General features: G+C 32.8%; 3 protein-coding genes across 4 annotated transcripts; 2 read left to right on the forward strand and 1 right to left on the reverse strand.

Annotated features, from left to right (window-relative positions):
- The first annotated feature begins 1,777 nt into the window (after window positions 1-1,777).
- LOC132799632 (uncharacterized) lies at window positions 1,778-5,244 on the forward strand. Its single transcript, XM_060811944.1, is given in 9 exon segments — window positions 1,778-2,038; window positions 2,173-2,980; window positions 3,149-3,275; window positions 3,411-3,761; window positions 4,033-4,224; window positions 4,226-4,484; window positions 4,600-4,738; window positions 4,905-4,995; window positions 5,127-5,244. Coding segments are annotated over 9 exon segments (2,346 nt in total).
- A 9,629-nt stretch (window positions 5,245-14,873) lies between these two features.
- LOC132799636 (uncharacterized) lies at window positions 14,874-15,571 on the forward strand. Its single transcript, XM_060811963.1, has 2 exons — window positions 14,874-14,928; window positions 15,048-15,571. The coding sequence occupies exons 1-2, from the start codon at window positions 14,874-14,876 to the stop codon at window positions 15,569-15,571; spliced, it is 579 nt and encodes a 192-aa protein (XP_060667946.1).
- Window positions 15,572-19,259: 3,688 nt separating this feature from the next.
- On the reverse strand, window positions 19,260-21,428 carry LOC132799742 (vicianin hydrolase-like). Of its 2 annotated transcripts, none has more exons than XR_009634505.1 (3): window positions 21,018-21,428; window positions 20,679-20,748; window positions 19,260-19,606 (listed from the first exon to the last, which is right to left on the reverse strand). XR_009634505.1 is itself a non-coding variant. In XM_060812224.1 (3 exons), exons 1-3 carry the CDS (start codon window positions 21,177-21,179, stop codon window positions 19,520-19,522), a joined length of 360 nt encoding a protein of 119 aa, XP_060668207.1. In that variant the 5' UTR covers window positions 21,180-21,428; the 3' UTR covers window positions 19,260-19,519. The 2 variants fall into 2 exon arrangements, 1 of the variants encoding a protein (XP_060668207.1); XM_060812224.1 differs by having other exon boundaries at window positions 19,260-19,647.
- Window positions 21,429-22,258: the final 830 nt, after the last annotated feature.

Consider the following 22,258-nt stretch of genomic DNA (forward strand, 5'->3'; position numbering starts at 1 on the left):
ACTGATTTTTTTTGGGGGTAATATTTACTGATATTTCTTTGGTAAAGTATCCATAGATATAATAAATGAAACTTTCCATTAACAACAAAGATGCAACATACAATTATATTAAATGCTTTAGGTGTCGGGTTCAATAATATTAAAGTTCAATTTGACAAAATTTCTGATAAAAGTAATTTTTAAGGTCTAAACCTTTTAGTATTTTTGAAAATGTTTAGACAATTTTTTTTAAAATTTTTTTTTAGATTTTTAAAATAATTTTTAACTAAAATCATAAAAAAAAAATATTTATGAAAAAATAGAAATAAAAACAAAAATTATTTGAAATAGAAATTAATAATAAAAATAATTTTACGGTACAAATCGATCCGCATACAAATTACATCAAAATTAATTTTTTTAAAAAAATATTAATTTTTATTGTATATATTTATATTATTTTTTTAAAAATATCGATTTTAAAGTTTGTACAATAAAATATTTTCTAATTATAATTTTTAATGAAAAGTTTAAAAGTCGTTTGCTTTTTTGTTCATTTTTGTTTGATAGCACGTTGCCCGTGTCAGGCCATTTGGGTGGACTTTGTGCATTCTTCATCTATCGTTTTCTTTATCTATTTAACTTTACATATATAGATATACATATATATAGATATATGGCCAACGTGCTATGCACGTGTGTACTCATAACGTTATAAGTCTAAGCCAACTCCTGTAACTGTGTATACAAAAACCCTAATAAAATAAAAAAATAAAAATAATCATTTTTTGAATTCGAGAAGATAGAGATAAAGAACAAAGCCAGTATTGGAATTCATAGAACCTAATTAACCAAGCAAATCCACCATATAAGGTAAAATTGTGAAATCCTTACTTGGTACGGTTTTGATGGGCCACAAATTTTAAATGTGGCATATAAGGTAATGCTATCAGAACAAACCCAAGGCTAGTATTGAAAAAATGGTAACAAAATGAATTAGCCTTGAAATCAGTAAAATAGTCAAAGAATTAAAAGATATAAATAGCAAACACAGGTTATAGGAGGCAATTTTCATCCATAGATTACATATATTATGCTACATCACCGGCTCTAAACCAATTTCTCCTTTTTATTCCATTTCCTTGCCAAAAGTTTCCCTTTACATTTTATTAACCCAAGGCTAGTATTGAAAAAATGGTAACATAATGAATTAGCCTTGAAATCAGTAAAATGGTCAAAGAATTAAAAGATATAAATAGCAAACACAGGTTATAGTAGGCAATTTGCATCCATAGATTGCATATATTATGCTACATCACCACCGGCTTGAAACCAATTTCTCCTTTTTATTCCATTTCCTTGCCAAAAGTTTCCCTGTACATTTTATTACCAAATAAATCCCTAATTATAAATAAACACTCTTTTATAGTCTCACTCTTGCTCTCTGTCGCTGAAAAGCTGAAAAAACACATAAATCTTTCATTAGTTTCACCACTTTGGTCCATAAACATTTTCTGCTAGATTACTTAACAATATGAAAACTTTGTTTATTTTTCAATGTTTTTTGGTTTGTGTTTCTCTGTAGTCTTGCCCCTAGCAGCTGTACAAGGAGGCTATATCGCAAAATTGCAAACGGGCAATTGGATACGTCTCTCCCATTTCATAAGGTCTAAAATTGCTTTCCTTTCTCTTTCTTTGCCTGTTTTTCAATGCATTTTTTTTGGCTGACATATTAAATATAAAAATACAAAAACAAACATGTAAATTTTTTGTTAGCATTGATTAGGAAAAAAAAAAAATGGCTTCCTCTCAGGTTGAAATGGCTTCGTGTGCACCATTTGGTTGTGTTTTGAGGGATCACAACCGGCGAGATCGATGCAGAGCAGAGAGTAATGCCAGAGCCACGCAAACAGCATTGCAACAGAACTTGATGAACTTGGTCAGAAACCACCTCCAGACTTGCGTTTCAATCTCTCCTGAAACCTCACAGAACCAACAAAAAATCAACGATCCAGATTCTTCATGGATTGGCAACAATGAAGAGGAAAGACAAAATCCAGCTAATCATTGAACAAACTTCAATGGTCGGCACCATTTCTTTAGCATCTCTTGCACCCGACCTTCCGAGAATCCGTGCCTGTCTTGAGCTAATCATTGAACAAACATTCCTGTTACCATTATTATCCCAACAAGTGTTTGGATAATAGTGGTAACAGGAATGTTTGTTCAATGATTAGCTCAAGACAGGCACGGATTCTCGGAAGGTCGGGTGCAAGAGATGCTAAAGAAATGGTGCCGACCATTGAAGCACCACCAACAAACGACGTCGACACCTTGGGGTTGGCAAATTCGGCAACTTCATCACCAGGGCCATCAACTTCTAGGAGAGAAGATAACAATGTTCTGGTTAGATCAGATAGTCTCGGTGAAATCTCAAGCCTTAGGGCTTCTTCTCTTGTACAAATATGGGAGAGAAGGCTAAGCAAGTCTCATAGTATGAACTCCAATGCAAGCAGGTGTGATTCTGGCGCTAGTTGTAATGAGATTGCATCCTCTGCAGCTTCATCTGTTGATGAAAGATTCGATGTTTGCCCCGCGACTGAGGATTCTTTTTCGGCTTGGAATGGCGAAAGGAATGCCCAAAGCGATCAACCATGTTGTTCTTCGTCTCAAGAACAAAGTCTGGATTCAGGAGAAAGTGAAAGGGTAAGAGTTGCAGATATTATTAGGAGATTCACAGCTGCTAATCAGGTACAGAGTTCATTATCTTCTTTGAGTGATGATAACTCTAGCACCAATGCATCACCGTCTGGCGAGCACGAACGTTCCTCTACTCCGGATCAATTAGAGCACAGAGGCTTTTCTCCTGTTAGATATTCACCTCGGATCAGAGGGAGACAGGCTTTTAATGATTTGCCTATGCAAATAGAGCGTGACAGGCATGGAGAGCTTGAAATATTGGTCGATCGCAGACTGGTTTCGAGATTCCCACAAAAAGATCAAATTCAGGTAATGCAGTCTCGTTTGTACCAACACCTTTAAGGGAACAACAACAACTCAAGTGGCAATGATTGTCCTGACTTTCATATCGAATAACATTCCATTTATTGATTGCTATTGAATTTAGTACTATTTCTAAGAACATAGCATGCTCTGTTTTTGCTTATTTGTGTGCAATCTTTATTGCGGCATAGATTGCTACAGAGCGGCATTGCAATTCACGAGCAAGAAGGCCCAGAATCAAGATCATCTCAATTCAATAAACAACCACAAAGTTCTACCATCATGCATTTGAGGTAAATCCTTTTTTCACTAAAATCTTGTATTTTGAGAATGTGCATTTCATTAAAGGTTTGAATGCATTATTCGTAACAAACATGTGTGTGTATTTGTATCATATGCATTATTTTTGTACCATTACTAACATAAATTATCCCTCCATCAAGAAGGCCTCAAAGGGAGATAGCAAACGACACCATAGATTCGGACAATTCTTCCATCCCCATTACACCTAATGAAGGTGCACACAATCATGAAGCTAATTGCACTGAGCAGCAAAGTCCAGTGCTTGAACAAAATTCATTGTCGTATGCAAGTGAAGATCTTCAAGAAAATTTGAATCCAAGTTCTGATGTTACATGGCAAGGAACAATTTCAGAGACCGGAAACCTTGAGTCGCAAAAAACAACAGATTCAACCACGTTGTTTGATAGTTGGTATACAAATGATGCAGCAGAAGAAGTCTGCAATTCAGAGAATGAGATGTGTCGGTTACGCGAAAGGTAAAACTTCCTCCACCCTTTTCCCATTCCCTTATTTTAGACTTCAAGATAGGTCTAAGTATAGTGAATTCAAAAATAGGCAGCATGGGTGGATTCACATATGAACACTGATCATCTAATCTACAATTTCATGACTCATAATTAGAAAAATATTTATAGAATATGTGTTTTTATACATTCCATCATTGAGATGAGTTTGTGATCTACGTATGCATCCATTGCAGAAGAACAGTATCAAATATTCTTTGCAGTGCCTTTAGAGACAGAATAGACAAGTACGTCAAGAAAATGAAGAAAAAGATGAGGAACAAAACAATGAACAATTGATGACTTTCCTGCAAAGGCGCGTGCATCTAGCAGAAACTCAACAACAACATCAACAAGAATTGGAGGAGGAGGAACAAGAACAACAGCAACAACAACATCTACAAGAGGAAGAGAAGGAGGAGAATGATGAGGAAGAGGGAGGAAGAAGAAGAAGAAATCGTAATTAGTGGTCAATATCAAGAGGGCAGTGATTATATTAACCAATCCACTTCTTCACTGCAAATCCCTCCATCATCTCTACTTGGTTCATGGGGATACCAGGACAACGAAGTGGGTGATGAGTCTGATCTGGCTACATCCACATCTCCAACTCCATCTCCACACCTACATTTACCTTCTCAAACTTACTATCATGGTACTACGCAATGCTCTCCGGCCAGAATTACTTCTTCAATTGTAAGTACTTTTTAATTTTTCTTTTTAAATCGGTTTCAGTTGCTTTCTGTCTATGATTCTCAATTTTATGTTGAAATTAACAAAATTCTATTGGATTTTTGTTAACTGGATATAGGAACTGGAAGCGATATACGATTTGAGAAGGCATATGGAGCAACTGTCTCATGAAATGTCTGAGCTGAGAAAATCAATGAAGGTTTGCATGGACATGCAGATGACCATGCAACAATCCATTAAACAGGAAGTTAATTCAGGTTTGTACATTTAGTTCTATTAATTTCTTCTAATTATGAAATAGGCTCATTGTTAATCTTTCTTCTTCCATTCATTTATACTCCAATAATTCAACAATTAAAAACTGTGTTATTTTTGGTACGTAATTATTATATAAAAAGTATATATGGAAACTGAATATTGCAGCTCAAGGAGAAGGAACATCACGTGAAGGGGCACCAAAGAAAGGCAATTGTTGTATATGCTACGAGGTGAAAGTTGACTCACTTTTGTATAGGTACTTGCTTAATTTTGAAGTTTACAAACTTTTTTCCTTGATTAAACATTCAAAATATATTTGGATATATATTTATATATATATAAAAAAGTATTTGTATGTATGTATAAAATTTTGTTGTATTGTTTCAGATGTGGGCATATGTGCACTTGTCTAAAGTGTGCACATGAGTTGCAATGGAGCAGTGGAAAATGCCCAATTTGTGGAGCTCCAATAGTGGATGTTGTGCTGGCCTATAAGGATACATAGAAGACAAATTTTGAACGAGTTCTTGCACTAGAGGACCGTCTGATTTTTATTAAGAAAATGTTAGAGTGAAGCGCATACATATTCAAGGAAAAAAGAAGAAGTTTAATTTCTTTGTTAACATCATATATATAAGTCTACTTTGCTATATACATGACTTCTTTTTGTGCATGTCTAATCAGTATTACAACCATCAGAAATGGTTTCTCTTTCCTGCACACATATATGTTTTTGTAATGCGTTTTTTGAAGAGAAACCCACATTAGCAACCCGGTTATTCTCTATTTATATAGTTTGAGAAAAGACAAATCTCGTGGTTCTTATCTTACACATGTTTTGTCTTGCTTCAAAAATTATTGAATGAATGTCATGGTTTAAATAACAATATATATAATGTTACATCTCATCACACTACGGATAGGGGTTCCGCCCCCCCCCCCCCCCCCCCCCCATCTTTTGTACTTAAGTGTTTGATAATTCGGGAAAATCTTTCATATGTGTTTGTTTTTTAATTTTTCTGTGCAAATCTACTTTCATTTTCTCTTTAAACCTAAGTTAGAATGCAACTTTCATTTGCCTTCAAATACAGGTGTATTATTATTGTATGGTGGTAATAATTTTAAAATTATTTTTCGTAGAAAGGAAAAAAATAAAAAGGATAAATAAAATAAGAAGGATGGAAAGTGAGAATTAAGGAGAAATACATTTTGATTTCTTATGTTGTTTGGTATGTTAGAAAGAAAGAAAAGTATCATCCCGGTTGTTTTGTATTTGAGGTAAAATTAATATATCAAGAATGAGTAGATTTATTTTTAGAGCTAATTCTATAATTCTCCATTTAACTGACCAAAAAAAAAAAAGGAAATTGAAGCAAATTTTCTTAGCATTTCTATCTCCTCACTCTGACTCAAACAAGCTTTTACTTGAAATGTTTTGGTTTTAGAAGCAACACTAATTAAAGTACATTAAAATGTATCTACCCTTTCAGGTGTATATTTTGCAAATACCTAACTAATACACAGACACATTAACTCCGTGATACTATTTTTTTTCTCTCTCTAATTTTTTTTTTTTCATGCCAATAAGACTTGAGGTACTAAATCGAAGCTAGCTTATAAATATTTGGTTGCTAAAATGCGAATGACCAATTTTGTATTGTAAAATTGGAAGGTTTATATGTAAAATTGACCAATTTTCTCTTTATATATATTAGTAATTTTTTTTCCTTTTTTTTAGGCCATAAAGCAATTACATTTGTGAAATAATAAGATTATGTTTCAAAAGATAAAATTTCATAAAAGATAAAACTGCTTTGTGAAATAATATATTAGAGAATCATAACTTTTTTTATTATTTTTTAAAGTACATTATAATTTGGCCTACAAATGTTTACCTAAATAGAGAAATGAAAAAGAAAATCAAAAAAAAAAAAATCTGATTCTATATAATTATATACTAAATTAAGTGCTATAGGTCTATGTTCTTTTTTTTTTTTTTCCATTGGAACGAATTGTAGTTTAAAAAAAAAAAAAAAAGAAAAAAAACACAAGTTGCAAATGATGAAAAAAAATGATCAGAAACAGAATCTCACTTTTAAAAAATATAACAAAAAAAGAAATTTTCTTTTTATTCGGGTTGTTGATTAACATAAAGAAATAAAACAAATGGGTAACTTTTCCTTTTTTGTACAAGGTCTATTATTTGGGTTTTTGTATCATTGATAATTGTTAAAGGTAAACTAATTATTTCATACACTTTTGTGTTCTTACTCTAAGGTCAAATCAGCAATTGCACCGATCAAAACAGTCAAATTTATTTTGTGTTAAAGATTGATAATGGATGCACAGTCCAAAAAAAAAAAGCAAGAATGAAAAGAATACAGATTAGATCTCAAAAGCGCCAAAGATCACATTGTACATATGATGGTTAGTTTATTTTTCATTATTTCTTTATTAATCCAATCTTTAAATTCTTGGAAGCTTTTGTTAAATAGATATAAATATAAATATATATATTTTATTATATACTTTGTAATTTTATATTTAGACTATTATTTTGTATTTTAAATGTTCATCATTATTCTTATTATTAGAATTTATTATGTAACATAAATAATTAGTCAAAAAAATGAGAATACAATTTAGTAGAAAAATAGAAGAAATGCTTGGAGCATGGCTTTAGCTTTATAGTATATTCTAAAATTATATTTGTAAAATATTTTTGTAAAAAGGGCAAATAAATTTGTAATTTTTTTTTTCTTTTAAGGAAGACTATGTTATGCAAATACAAAAAGAATATACATGTTGTATACAATGATTTACAATTTCTCTTTGTAACATGCTCATAATAACTATATTTGGTCAACATACAAAACATATACCGTCTCAAACAAGAGCATTAGATGGTTGTTTTGTTTCACCAAACACAAAGGCTATTTGTCAAAGTCAAGATTTGTTAAGAAGCTCACAAAGTTGCTCAAGAACCCCTTTTGAGTGATGCCACATATGGTATGATTATTTATTTATTTATTTAATTTACATTTAGCAGTTTCAAAAGATAAAGATTTACTAATAGAAAATATCAATTTTGTGGCACTTTTGCAAAGAGAAGTTTGTCAATAATACCAACTTCTCTCAAGTTAGTTTTGGATATGATGAATGCAACAAAGCATATACACCATTAAATGCACTATCTTCTGGGAAGCACATAATAATAATGGATCTACCGTTGAAGGTTTTAATGCAATGTCAAATACTTCTTCAGATAAATATGTTTCTCAAGGTTTTTCAGAAAACACATGCAACTTAAATAATGGTACGGCGCTTTATGAAAAAAAAAATTCAGTTATTTAAATTAATACTATTAATTTACTTTTTTAGTTAAATCCATAATTATTGTTTCAGAAGTGATCATGGAAATAGATTTGCCAGTACATAATATTCAATCGAATATTATTGGTGTATTCTAACCTTTTAAAGTACATTAGTTAATTATTTTAATTATTTTAATTTAAAACTATATGATTATTTATTTAGTCTCATTAGTTTGTTATGTTGTAGGTAATGAAAATCCTATCAATTCTGATGTCACAAGAAGTGGTGATTGCGGATATGATGGTACAATTATTTTTATACAGAATTCCAATTGTCATAAGCAAATGTACTATTATAATTTGATTATTTACTAATTGTTTTACCTTTTTTTCGGGGATGAAGTGGAATGCGGTGACTTCTCAACTCTGGGTATATTTTTAGGATTTTATTGTTTTTATTTCAAAATTGCTTATATTGCTTATATTGCTTATATGTGAATTTTAATAGTATTCACCCTTTATGAATTTAATGCAGACTATTAGGATATCGGAGATCCTTGCAATAAATGTGAATTTTGTGGTGCATTATTTTGGTATGATGAAAAGGTTAGAAAGGATTACAATTCATCAAAACCAAAATTCTGTTTGTGTTGTATGTAAGGGAAAGTGGAGCTTCCAATGATGCAAGACCCTCCTTAAATTCTTAAGTATCTACTTTATGGTGCAGACGACAAAAGCAAGCATTTTCTTGAAAATATTCGGTCATACAACAGCATCTTTTCTTTTACATCCATGGGAGGAAAGATCGATTCAAGTGTAAATCGTGGATGAGGGCCTCCTGTATTTAGGTTACATGGTTAAAATTACCATAAGATTGGAATTTTATTGCCGCCAAAAGGTTCACTGCCAAAGTTTGCGCAATTGTAAATTTATGACACTAAAAATGAAGTATCAAATAGAATACAAGCTGTCAGGTAATCAGTGTTTTCCGAAATTTTTGTTTTGCATACTAATATATATAACTACTTATGCTAACAATGATTGTTATTTTTATATATGTATCAGCCAAAATTTCGACATCAAAAAACTGCACACTAAGATTGTTCATGACTTGAAGATGATGCTTGATGAGCATAATGTTTTGGTTAAGTCATTTAGAATGGTAAGGGATACAATTCGACAACATGGCTCCTCAAATTTGAAGCTCAGACTCATTGCAAGGAGAGAAGGAAACGGAAGGATGTACAATTTACCAACTATAGCAGAAGTTGCAGCTTTGGTAGTTGGCGACTTTGAAACATCTCCGGCTGATAGAGACATTATAGTTGAAACTCAAACTGAAGAGTTGAAATGGATCAACGAATTAAACGCTTCATATCTTGGACCTCAATTACCCTTTGGTTTTTCCATATGGCCAGGATGGATATCGAGAGGATGTTCCACTAAAGCAGTCAGACACAAAATCATCTGCTAGAAGGAAATGGTTAAGCATGAGAGAATTCTTTGTCTATAGATTGCAAGAAAGAGATAATGAGTGCCCAAATATTTTATTCTTAAAAAGATTGTTCCAGCAATTTTTAGTTGATGCATATACGATGGTTGAATCATCGCGTCTATCATATATACGTACCATAAAAAAGAATTGCGATCCGAAATGTATAGAGGTTTGGCGGAAGCAATTTTAAGAGGAGAAACAGATGTTTCTTCACAAAGAAAATGTGTTATATTGCCTTCTTCTTTTACAGGTGGGGCACGATACATGATTCAAAATTACCAAGATGCAATGGCAATTTGTAAATGGGCTGGATACCCTGAGCTTTTTATCACACTTACATGTAGTCCAAAATGGCCAGAGGTTGTTCGTTTTGTAGAAAGTAGAGGTTTAAAACTTGAAGACCGGCTAGATATACTTTGTAGGATATTCAAAGTCAAGCTAGATTAGTTGGTAAAAGATCTCAGACAAAACAAGATATTTGGAAAAGTCAAAGCACGTAATTTTTCATATTTATTTGATGAATGTTTTTTTATAAATTGCATCCTTTAAATAATATTATTTAACTAATATAAATATAATCTTACAACAATATATATATATATATATATATATATATATATTTAATTGATGATATATGTTTGCTATCATAATTTTAATATTAAAATATGTTGCTCCAATAATATACACCGTTGAGTTCCAAAAACGTGGATTGCCACATGCACATACACTGCTTTTTTTATATCAAGAAGACAAATGTCCAACAGGTGAAGATATTGATAAGATCATTTCAGTCGAAATTCCCGATGAAGCAAATGATCCAGAATACTATGTTGTAATTAAAAATTTGATGATGCATGGACCATGCGGCAGCTTAAGAAAAAATTCTCCACGTATATTGGATGGAAGATGTACAAAATATTTCCCCAAAAGGTATGTTGATTGCACTACAATTGATGAAGATGGATATCCAATTTATAGAAGGAGAGACAACGGAAGAACAATTGAAAGGAATGGAATTGCCTTGGATAATAGATATGTCGTTTCGCATAATCGTTACTTACTTTTGAAGTATAGTGCTCATATGAATGTTGAGTGGTGTAATATGTCAAGGTCTATTAAGTATCTTTTTAAATATGTCAATAAAAGACATGATTGGGTCACCGCAACTTTTTATGGAAGCGCTAATGACTGTAATATGCATGGTCACATGGATGAAATAAATATATACTATGATTGCAGGTATATTTCACCATACGAGGCAGATTGGAGAATTTTTTGTTTTGATATTCATTATAGAGATCCTGCGGTTGAGCGATTGAATTTCCATCCTCCCAATGAGAAAAACATAATATTTCTAGATACTGATTCGATTGATGCTATCATGAATCGAAATACCGTGAGCAAATCGATGTTTTCAGCTTTGATGATGCAAATAAAAAATATGTTGAAGCGAGGGAATTGACTTATGCAGAGTTTCCTACTAGATTTGTATGGAAGAGTTCATAAAGGGAGTGGCATCCAAGGAAGCGTGGATTTGCAATTGGATGAATGTTTTTTGTGCCTCCAGGATGCGGTGACATGTACTATTTAAGAATACTTCTTAACATAGTTCGGGGATAAAGAAATTTTGAAGAAATAGTGAATATAAATGGCATTCAATATAATTCTTTGAGAGATGCTTGCTATGCACTTGGTTTGTTAGATAATGATAAAGAATATTTTGATGGTATAGCTGAAGCAAGCCATTGAGGATCTGCATATTATTTGAGTAATCTATTTGCAACTTTATTGCTGTCAGATTCGTTAACGATGCCTGAATTTGTTTGGGAACAAAGTTGGCGGTATCTATCAGATGATATACTCTACAGACAATGCAACATGCTCCATCATCAAGGTTTTATATGTTCTTTAATGTTTTTATTTACATAATAATAATGATTAGTATAATTTGATTGTTTATTTATTCTACTTGACAGATTTGCATCTGACTGATGAAGAGATAAAAAATTACACTCTTCTAGAGATTGAGAAGATCTTATGGAGCAGTGGAAAAAGTCTTCGTGACTTTCCAAGGATGCATTTCCTTGGTACCATTGATGTTCCTTGCTGCCAAAATAGGCTTATACAGGACGAGTTGCGTTATGATAGAATTGCTTTGGCTGAAGACCATAATAAGTTTGTATCAAATCTCACAGTTGAATAAAAAAGTGTTTATGAAACAATTATGGGTGCTGTTGAAGGTATCAAATCTGGTATATTCTTTGTGTATGGATATAAAGGTACTGGGAAAACTTTTATCTAGAAAACTCTATCAGCAGCATTGAGATCAAAGGGAAAAATTGTGTTGACTGTAGCATCGAGTGGTATAGCATTTCTTTTTCTACCAGGAGGTAGGACAGCACATTCAAGATTTGCTATACCTCTTGCTCCAAATGAAGATTCAACTTGCAACATTAAACAAGGTAGTCCACTTGCTGAGTTGATTGTCAAAACCGAACTTATCATTTGGTGTAACACCCCGTCCCAAAGTACAACGGAAATTTTCCAACTTTCACCCAGGTTGACCGTTGATCGAAGGGGTCAAAAATTGACTTTTTGACTCGGATGGAATTCTAGGATGAATGAGGTACCGTTACGAAGTACATGTTGGCACGAGTTTGTAGACTAGTAGCACGTCGAAAAAGGAGCTACGGTTTGAAAGTTATGGGCAAAACAAGTCGGGATTAAAACTATCGAAAAGGTGCCTAGAGTTGACTTTTTATGGTTGTAGAATTTTGTTTTGACTTTCATGTGGTTATAAAGTACTCGTCGATACAAGTTCATAGACTAGCGGCACTCTTAAATTGGACATCTGGTTAAAAAGTTATGGACGTGTGAAGTTTCCGACTACCGTAATATTTTAATATTTTTAAATCGGTGAACAGTGAAATGCCACGTGTCGACGTCTGAGAGGTCCATGTGGGTGAACAGTGTCACCCACGGTGGCTTTTATTTTGGCAAAATGGCGGGTGGCCACACGTACCAGCCACCCCTCACCACCTCCTCAATTCCGACCGACCACCTAAATTTCACGGCTAACCGACCGGCGACGGCCATTTTTCCCCTCCACCACCGGCCACCGCCGATTTGCCCAGTCTCCGGCCACCCCAAGCCACACGCGTCGGCCACTAGTGAAGCCCAGTTCCCCGCGACCCCGAACTCCAAGTTTCCCGGCCAGACGCCACCGGATGCGCCCAGATCGGGCCGGTGAAGTCGGCGGCGGCGGGTTAAGTTTTTCTGGCAATTCTCGCCATTTCCGGCCAACCCAGCTCACCCCATACCTCTATCCCACCATTTTTCGACCCCTCTGAGTCCATTTCCGGGGCTAGATTGCCCAAAATCCCCACTGTTTGAGAGATCCCTCAAGTTTAAATTCGGCCGAAGCTTTCCGGCCACCGCCAGTTGAATTGAGCTCAATGGAGGTCGATAATGTGATCCTTATCTCACAAGCTTTCCATAGACTTATAATTTATCAATTTTGGTTAACGTTTGTGTTTAACCCCCCGGGTATCGAGTATTATTTACCCGAATAAAATATTAATTTATTTGACTGTGTGTGAATTATTGTTCTAGGAGCACGTGTGCATCGTAGAATTGATCCGATGGAGGATCTTAGGTTAATTGCGTGCTCCAGGTGAGTGACCCACCTTGAAAACTATTTTGGGGTAATTAATTATATTTATTTGGTGTTAAATTGATATATGGAATTATGCTCATGTGGTGGAAATTTAATTATAATTGTGGAAAAATATTATTTTATAAGTACGTATATGTTTATTTGTGCCAAACCGAATTTTGGGTTATGAAATCCCCGATTTTTATTACTGTGATTTAATTGTATTTATTACACATGAGCAAAATATTTTCATTAATTAATTGTGCTTGGATTTTTATATTATTTTTTTTGGGCACAATTGGTTTAAATATTTTAAGGAAAATATTTGTTTGGATTGGTGGTTTTAAATATGATAATTATGCCTGTGGAATATTATTTGATGGACTTTGTGCTAACAGAAAAATTATTTGTATATCGTTATCGATGGTTTCGTACAGAAAATGTTAAAGGAAAATATGGGATGGTAAATTTGAAAACTGGTATATTTTCCACGGTAATTTTTGGAAAATCGGTACGGTAATAATTAATTTAATAGTTGGTTTTAGACGCACTCATACAGTATTGGTGTTCTGGTTGTATATGTGGATTAGAGCGCAAGTTATTATGTCTCCCGTGAGTTGCCATTGGATCGAGGGCATGCAAGTCTTATATATTGCACATCAGCTACCTCCCTCCGTGGCCGGGATGACGGTTTTAGCAGCGGCGCTGTCGGGACGCCGAAGCACCATATGCAAGTTTCTCTTTAACCTCCTCGCCAGTCGATGCTCGGGATGCTGGATATTGGAGGGCATCACTGGTATATGTTGTAGTGCGTCAAGTATAAAATTTTGGATAGAAATTTCAAACCCTAAAGTGTTCAAAAATTATTTATTATATTTTATTACATTTTATTTATATTTGGGTTATTTAATTACTATTTATTAAATTAATTGATCCCTTGGTTTTCGGGAAATACGAATAACGGGTTTTGTGAAAATGTTTTAAAAGGGAAACATTTCTAACGGAGTGAATAGTGAGGTTTTTGAGAGAAAATATTACTTTCAAATGTTTATCATTTATTTATTTATTTAATTGTTGGTATTGAGTAATTAAATTCCTTTTATTGTTATATTATTAATATTAAAAGTGTACAGTAGATAGGGTCACTCACTGAGATGATTAGCATCTCATATTTTTAAATGTCGTTCCCCTAGGTCCAGGTTGGGAGACGTTGATCGTCCGGAGCGAGCCCAATGTCTCGGTTCATTGCCGAAAGTCCAAGAAGTATTTCTTCCCTTTTTCCTCTTCATCTTGTATTACTTCTTTATCTGTCATCTTATTAATTTCATATTTATTTGTATAATGCTTTGCATATTGTATTGGACATTTATTATTAATTATGCACTGATTACTGTTATTCATTTGTAGTGCTGTAAAGTTGTGGAATCAAATTGTAGTAACGTGGGAGGAATAAGGAGATGTTTACAGAAGTATGTTTTTAATGCAGGAGATTTTTGGTTAGTCCTACCCTTAGGGGAGGTGCTGCCGGATTTTCCGTTGGAAGGTTCGGTGGTATTTCCCTGGGATCAGGGTTTGTCTAGGGTTCCGGTGAGGAATTTTAGACGGGTCCTGACATTTGGGATGAAGCACCAATGATGAATAGATATTGTTTTGAAGTGTTGGACAGGACTATGAGGGATATTTTAAGATTTAGCAATCCACTAAGTTTGGAGCAATCTTTTGGAGGTAAAACTGTTGTGTTTGGAGGAGATTTCAGACAAATTTTCTTGTTATCCCAAAAAGAAGTAGGCAAGACATTGTTCTTGCAACTTTAAACTCATCATATTTGTGGAAATATTGTAAAGTTTTGAAGTTGACAAAGAACATGAGACTTCAAAGTATTGACTCGGACATTGACAAGGATGAATTGAAGGCTTTTTCAGAATGGATATCAAGTAGTGGAGATGGAACAATTGGCGGTCTAAATGATGGTTATGCAATGATTGATATACCTGATGATCTTTTGATAAAGGATACAGAAGATTCAGCTGCATCTATTGTAAATAGCACGTATCCTTCTTTCTCAGAGAATATTAATGACCCATCATATTTGCAAGAAAGAGCTATACTTGCTCCAACTCTTGACATTGTTAAATCCATAAATAACTATGTGAGTTTCCTTAATCGAACTGAGGAAAATACATATTTAAGTTCTGATGCAACTTGTAGATCTGATTCGAACATTGATCTTATAGGTGATCTTCATACACTTGAATTTTTGAATCCTATAAAATGCTCCGGGATGCCTAATCATCAGTTGAAATTGAAGGTCGATGTCCCCGTTATGCTATTAAGAAATGTCGATCATTCTTTGGGGTTATGGGACTAGATTGGTCATTACAAGGCTTGACAATCATGTTCTCAAAGGAAAAGTTATTTCAGGAAGCAATGCCGGGGTTTAAAGTTTTTATTCCAAAAATGACTTTAACTTCATCGGACCCAAGGTTGCCTTTTAAGTTGAAAATAAGACAATATCCTTTGGTTGTATCACATGCTATGACTATTAATAAGAGCCAATGTCAACCTTTTTCGCATGTCAAACTTTTTCCTAAAAAACCAGTTTTCAGTCGTGGACAGTTATATGTTGTAGTCTCCAGAGTTATTTTGTGTTCTTTGCCATTCCTTCCTTCCTCTCCTTCATTTTGATTTTTCTATACCTCTGTTTGTGTTTTTATGTTTTATATATATATATATATATATATATATATATATTTTTTTTTTCATTCTGGTTCAGTTCTGTTCTTTTTAAAAAAAATAATACTAATGTTTCTCTTTTTGTTTCATTGCTTTTAAAGTGTTTTTATTTTTTATTTTTTTTGGGTAATCACTTAATGTATATAGTTATTCTTATTTACTTAGGCTTCTAGAAATCATAATGTAATAAACTCTTTTGAATTATTTTGTTTATTCTATGGATCTCATTGTTTATTGGGAGCAAATATTCAAGAAATTGCTTTCTTTTTTAATATTGTGGCTCCAATATCTAGAGTTGAGAAGCTTGTTAGATTTCTGTGGATGATGTGCTGAGGGAGACGAGCGGTTGTTAGTAGCGGAGTATATGCCTAATGATACTCTCTCCAAGCATCTCTTTCACTGTATATTTCTTTGGTCTTTATGGATATAACCACTGTTGATTTTTGTGGACCCTCTAATTTCATACCATTTCAATGAATTATTTTATTTATGTATTTATTTTTATTTATTCTGGCGGTTAAACCATAAGTTGGTCTTAATCAAGGATAGTTAGTGACAAGGAATCTACTAATAGAGAGATTCAAAATTAAAAATTCATATATAATAAAAGACGCAAAGAGAAATTAATCTTAAACTACAAGTTACTCAATAGTGAAACCAGTAGTTCTGGATTTTACTCATTCAAGTTTCTATGATATTGTTCCTTTGAGATGTTTTGTCCTTTAAATATATTAGCTCTATGGACTGTGGTTTTTTTTTTTTTTTTAATGTATTATTTCCTGTCCTTTTTACAATATTTTTAGCAATTGATGTTTTATTGCAAGTGTGACTGTTCTTATTTTATTAAATTGTTGCTGGCCATGTATTCCTGGTCTCCCTTTTACCGTGCTTTTTCTCAATATAAGTTTTTTGTTTTAGGGGAGAAACAGCCACTGCCATGGGAGATGCGTGTGAGAGTTGCATACTACGTTGCACAAGCTATAGCACTAACCTGGCTTATACTCCACCTGAGTTTCTGAGGACAGGTATGCCAGTTTTTCTTACATTGTTAATGCCTTCTCTTTGATTTTTATTTAATAAAGGGATTCAAATGTAAACAGATATTCATTTCTAATATTGGATATAGGCATTAATTAGAGTAAAAGTGAACTATTGGGAGAAATGGAGAAGAATGAAGAATTGTTATTGATACAGTGAAAAGTGAAGAGAGTTGTCAAGACAAATACAAGAAAGAAATAGTCAAGATCCTCCTGTAATCCAACTTGAAAAATTTAGAAACCAGTCAATGAATATATACAAAACTATAAAAACTGGATTTGGATCAAGATGCAAATTGCAATGAATATAGTACAAAACTATAAAAACTGGATTTGGATCGAGATGCAAATTGCAATAGACCTTTATCACTTGTTTGAGCCCCTGTGGTTGTAAGATTGGTCCTTACCTCTGGATAAATGGTGTGCCAGTTTATGAAACTAATGGCTGACCCAAAATGTTGAGGGTTGACTGCCAAAGTAAACCCCAGTCGTGAAGCTGCTATCATCCTTAGAATTGAGATAAAGAGAAATCTCTTGGTCTAAGCTATGTTGACTTTGAGCATCAGTCTTTACAGTGCCTTAATGGTTGCTTCTAATTGCAATGTGGACAGTGATATATATTCCATTATTATAGTTATCTAAATAGAAGCAATTGCTCCTTCTATGTAAACTTAAATTGCAGAATCAGTGGCCAAACTGAAGTTTATATTCATTGAATTCAATTTGCTGATAATTTATAGTGAGCTGTATTAATTCAAAATGTTTGAGGAGCATCATGTACTAAATCCATTCTTATTGTCGGGATGATTCCACCAACTGAGAAATGTCTTATTGAGAGTTGAGCTTACATAATTCAAATCTAAATTTGTCTTCCAAAAAATTTTGTCACAATGAAGTGGGAAAAATAATGCATTCACTGGATTAAACCTTTTTGTCAACTTTCGTAGAAGGGCCAAGGAAGATATTGATTATGAGTTATGACTAGATGTACTTTTATTAGTTCGTAATTTGTTGTATGGAGAAAAGGATATATTGGTTTTGTACTTTGTAATATGGGATATTTTACTGTTAACATTGACCATCTTTTAAATAGTTGGTAGAGCTTGCATTTGCTACACTTGTAACAATTAAGAAAACCTCTGCATTTTTTCTTTTTTATTTTATTGATTTATTGCTTCTTGTTCTTGGTTGTGGCTATTAGATTTCAACACTTCAGGGGCTAAATTTATGCAGGTAGGGTCATCCCGGAGAGTGTAATATACAGTTATGGAACTGTTCTGCTAGACCTTCTGAGCGGAAAGCATATCCCTCCAAGCCATGTAGGATACATTCTTTATTTCAATTTTGAAGTAGTTTTCTGATTGCTGATTATTTGACATGACCCTATAATTAGGTATAGGTACTTCCTAAACGAAACTTTTTGTAAGTCCTCATTAAACAAGATATATATATATATATATATATTTTAGCTGAAACATTAAACAAGACTTTTGGGTTGAAAGTTCTTCCTACATATATATATATATATATATATATATATATATATATATATATATATATATATATATATATATATATATATATATATATATATATATATATATATATATATGTTTTTAAACATTGGGGTAGACGACTAATTTGTGATATGTTCTCTCAATTATACTGTTTATTTGTTTATTTATTTACGGTGAAATTGATTTTGATTTTCGAGGTAGGACAGCGGCTGAGTCTGAAACTGTAGACATTATAATTGCTTAGAAGATAAGATGTGTGACCACATTGGAACAAATTGATTGGACTACGAAATTTTATGTATGGACAATTTCATTTCTCACATTATCATTAGCTCAGAATATTGATCAATGATGGGTTTCTGATGAGTGCTAGTAAATAATGATTATATATCCATAATATAAATTGTAACATAGTTTAATAGCAAAATTACTATTTTAAAAAATAAAAATATGTAGTATACAATAACTAATAACTGTTGGGGTGAGAAGGTTATGACCAAGAGCAAGCTAGCTTGAAGTGTTAGCAACAAGCAAGCTTTTGGTGATACTCTTGGGAATGGTTGTGTGTGAGTTGTGTTTTTAGGTTTTGGTTATGGTGTTTTCTGGTTTTTAGGGTTCCTAGAGTGTTCTAAGGTGTTGAAGAAGAGATAAGAAGAAGAGGAACACGTTGGCTTTTGAAAATAAGGCTTGGATGTGTAGCCATTTCATTCATTTTACTATATAAGCTTGAAATTACAACTAGTTCACACATGCCAAGCATGTGAGCTTACAAAATGAGTAAAATATTTGAAATTTAAAAAGTAAAATGGTCAAAACCTAACTTTTCATACACAAAAGAGTCAAAAACCAGCTGCAACATGTCTATTCCAAATATAGAAAAAAGTGGCACATGGTTTGAACTAAGTTCCCATTGTTTAACTAGTTTGGGTAAACAACCAAACTAGCTTCACCTACTTAGTTTCCCTTTGTATCTGCCTATGAAACTTGGTTTGAAGCATCCTTGGTCATCAATAAATATTGTTCCAAGAGCTAGGAATGTTCTGGAACCGGATCATGGGCCAAATAGCTCCAAAACTGGCTCATACTCTGCATACTGGGCCCATCAGATACAGCAATCTGTTTGGAATAGAAAATGGACTTTCCCATGTCATTTTGACCTGAAATTTAAACCATAGTCTTCTATATATGTCTGTAGACATCCCTCAAAATTTCAGCCCAAAAATCCATTTGCAACCTGAGATATAAGATAAATAGTGGAGCTATGTTGCTGGAAATTATGAATCCAGCACCATAGGCATTTCAAGCATAACATTCCTACTCTTTTGTGCATAATTTTGCCTATAATTTTGCATACATAACTTAGGCACAAAACATTATCAAAATATACCTTGCATCAATTAAAAACATACAAAAAAATATAAACTCATAAAAGGAAAGAATTTGATACCAAAGTGTGCATGCTAGCCGATGACATGCACCATCAAGTGGCAAAATTGCCACACTTCAACAATAACAATAACAAATTAATGATAATATACTAATGTCTTAAAAAGCTGTATCATATAGCTGTGGAAAATTTGAAATGAATAAGAAAAACAAAATGTATGAGCAACATAAAGCAAGTGGAGAATTAAGAAATTTCTAAACTTTCTGTTAAAAAACTACATAAAAGAATTATTTAATAGAATGGAATGATGAAATGTACACTCCTAAAAGTACGTGTAATAATGCAGCTTCCTTCCATTTTCATTGAATGACTATAATAATGCAGCGTCCTTCCATTTTCATTGAATGATTACAACAATGCAATACATATATACATATATACATATATATATATATATATATATATATATTGGTAACAGTGATTGCATTAAAGCACAAAAAGGACTATAATAATGCGATTTTTATTTTTTATTTTTTGGGTAAATCTATAATAATGCAATATGCATGTATAGAGCGGTTCCTTTATTATATATTATTGTTTAATTCGATAGCGTGAATGCGCCGTTCTTTATACTAACTGACCTTGTTCATCAATAATAATAATAATAATAATAATAATTGACCTCATTTATACATTTTATTTTATTTTATTTTCTGATAGAAAAGAATATACATAACATATGAAATCTGATGTGCAAAGAGGTTCAAGGATTGATTGAAGAGATTAGAGAGATTAAGAGACCTTTTTGTTCCCTTGTGAAAACATCCCATATACTAGGTCCCCTTCCATCTATATGTGCTGCTCCTTCAGACTGATGGAAAAAAAAAAAAAAAAAAAAAAAAAAAAGGAAACAAAGAATAAATCAAACAAATTAATAGAAGCTTGAACATGTTCTTCTTCAGAATAGCAAATTAGATGGAATTCACAAACCACAAACACAAGTCTCTCACTCAGAATCGTAGATCACTCTTTTCTCTAGAATTATTCTATTATAAAATCTGAATAAGAGAATTTCCATATTTATATATAAAGTGTGTGGTTATCACTTTTAAAAAAAAAAAAAAAATTTGTTTGTGGTACCTGGTAAGCAGCTGAGCCAGCACCGAAAATGAAATCTTTTGGAAAAGTGGATCTGTTAAGATGAGTAACGTGATGGGTAGGTTGAGTTCCTTCAATGGAAGCTAAAAAGCTTGCCAGAGCAAGGAAGCAAAAGAAGATGGAAGAGGCTTTAATTAATGCCATGTTTTCACCTCTAGATTTGGGTGCTAGCTACGCTAGTTTGCTGCTAAACTCTATTGCCAATCAGCCTATTTATAGACTCACAAGAGGGAATTATCTTATTTTTATTCTTAAAAACACAGATTATAATGGGGAAAAAAAAAATCATTCATCTTTTCCAACGTCGTGGATATTTTCTCTTCCTCTGCCAACCCTTGAACCTTTGTTCTCGATGATGTGGACCAACCACACAACCATCAAGACCAAAAAAGGGAGGCTTCTAACGTGGATATTATGCATTATGAAAGTTATCTTTAACATTCTTTGGGAAACTTCTGGTCCTAAATTTATTTATTTAATTATATACAGTATTTTGGAAAAATTTTGTTGAGGTGTATAAAGCTCCTAATAACTGACCAATAAAAATATTTATAAAAATTGTCCTTATTGTATGATTCATGAAGTTATAACCTATTTTAATAGCAAATCACAAGAATCATATCAACCAAATAAAAATATGATAATTTCACCCACAAAAAAAATAAATAAAAATATGATAAAGCATGAAAAAATTGGTATTATGGGTTGGCCCAGTTCAGACATGGGAAGAGCGAGCATGTTAATTTGCAGTTCGCCCATGTCTTTCTTAAATAATTTTGTTTTATTGTTCTTTCTTTTTTTGGAAATCACATAATTTTTGGACAAACTATTTGGATGTTAACGGTAGGGGTTCGACACAATTGTTGCATCATGAAACTTTTTGTGCCAAAAAGGAAAGAATATATTCACGGGACACAGCTGGGAAAGAGTTTCTATTTTTTGCATTGATACCACATAATTATTGGGGAAATTTTCCTCATCAACCTTTTTTATTTTTTCATAGCAATATTAAATTTGAAAAAATTTCATCCAAATTAAAATTTGAATTTAGACCTGAATGTGTATACTAGGAAACCAAATCAATACGGTCATAGGTTTTTAAGCATAGAATTTACAGTATTAAACACCAAGATGATGATGATTGCAAAATTGGCTCATACCTTATCAAAATATTTTATACGTTTTTGATGGCTTTAGATATACTTTATATATTTCTTGAGTTG

This window comes from Ziziphus jujuba, chromosome 1 (genome assembly GCF_031755915.1).
Source record: "Ziziphus jujuba cultivar Dongzao chromosome 1, ASM3175591v1".
NCBI classification, from domain to species: Eukaryota; Viridiplantae; Streptophyta; class Magnoliopsida; order Rosales; family Rhamnaceae; genus Ziziphus; species Ziziphus jujuba.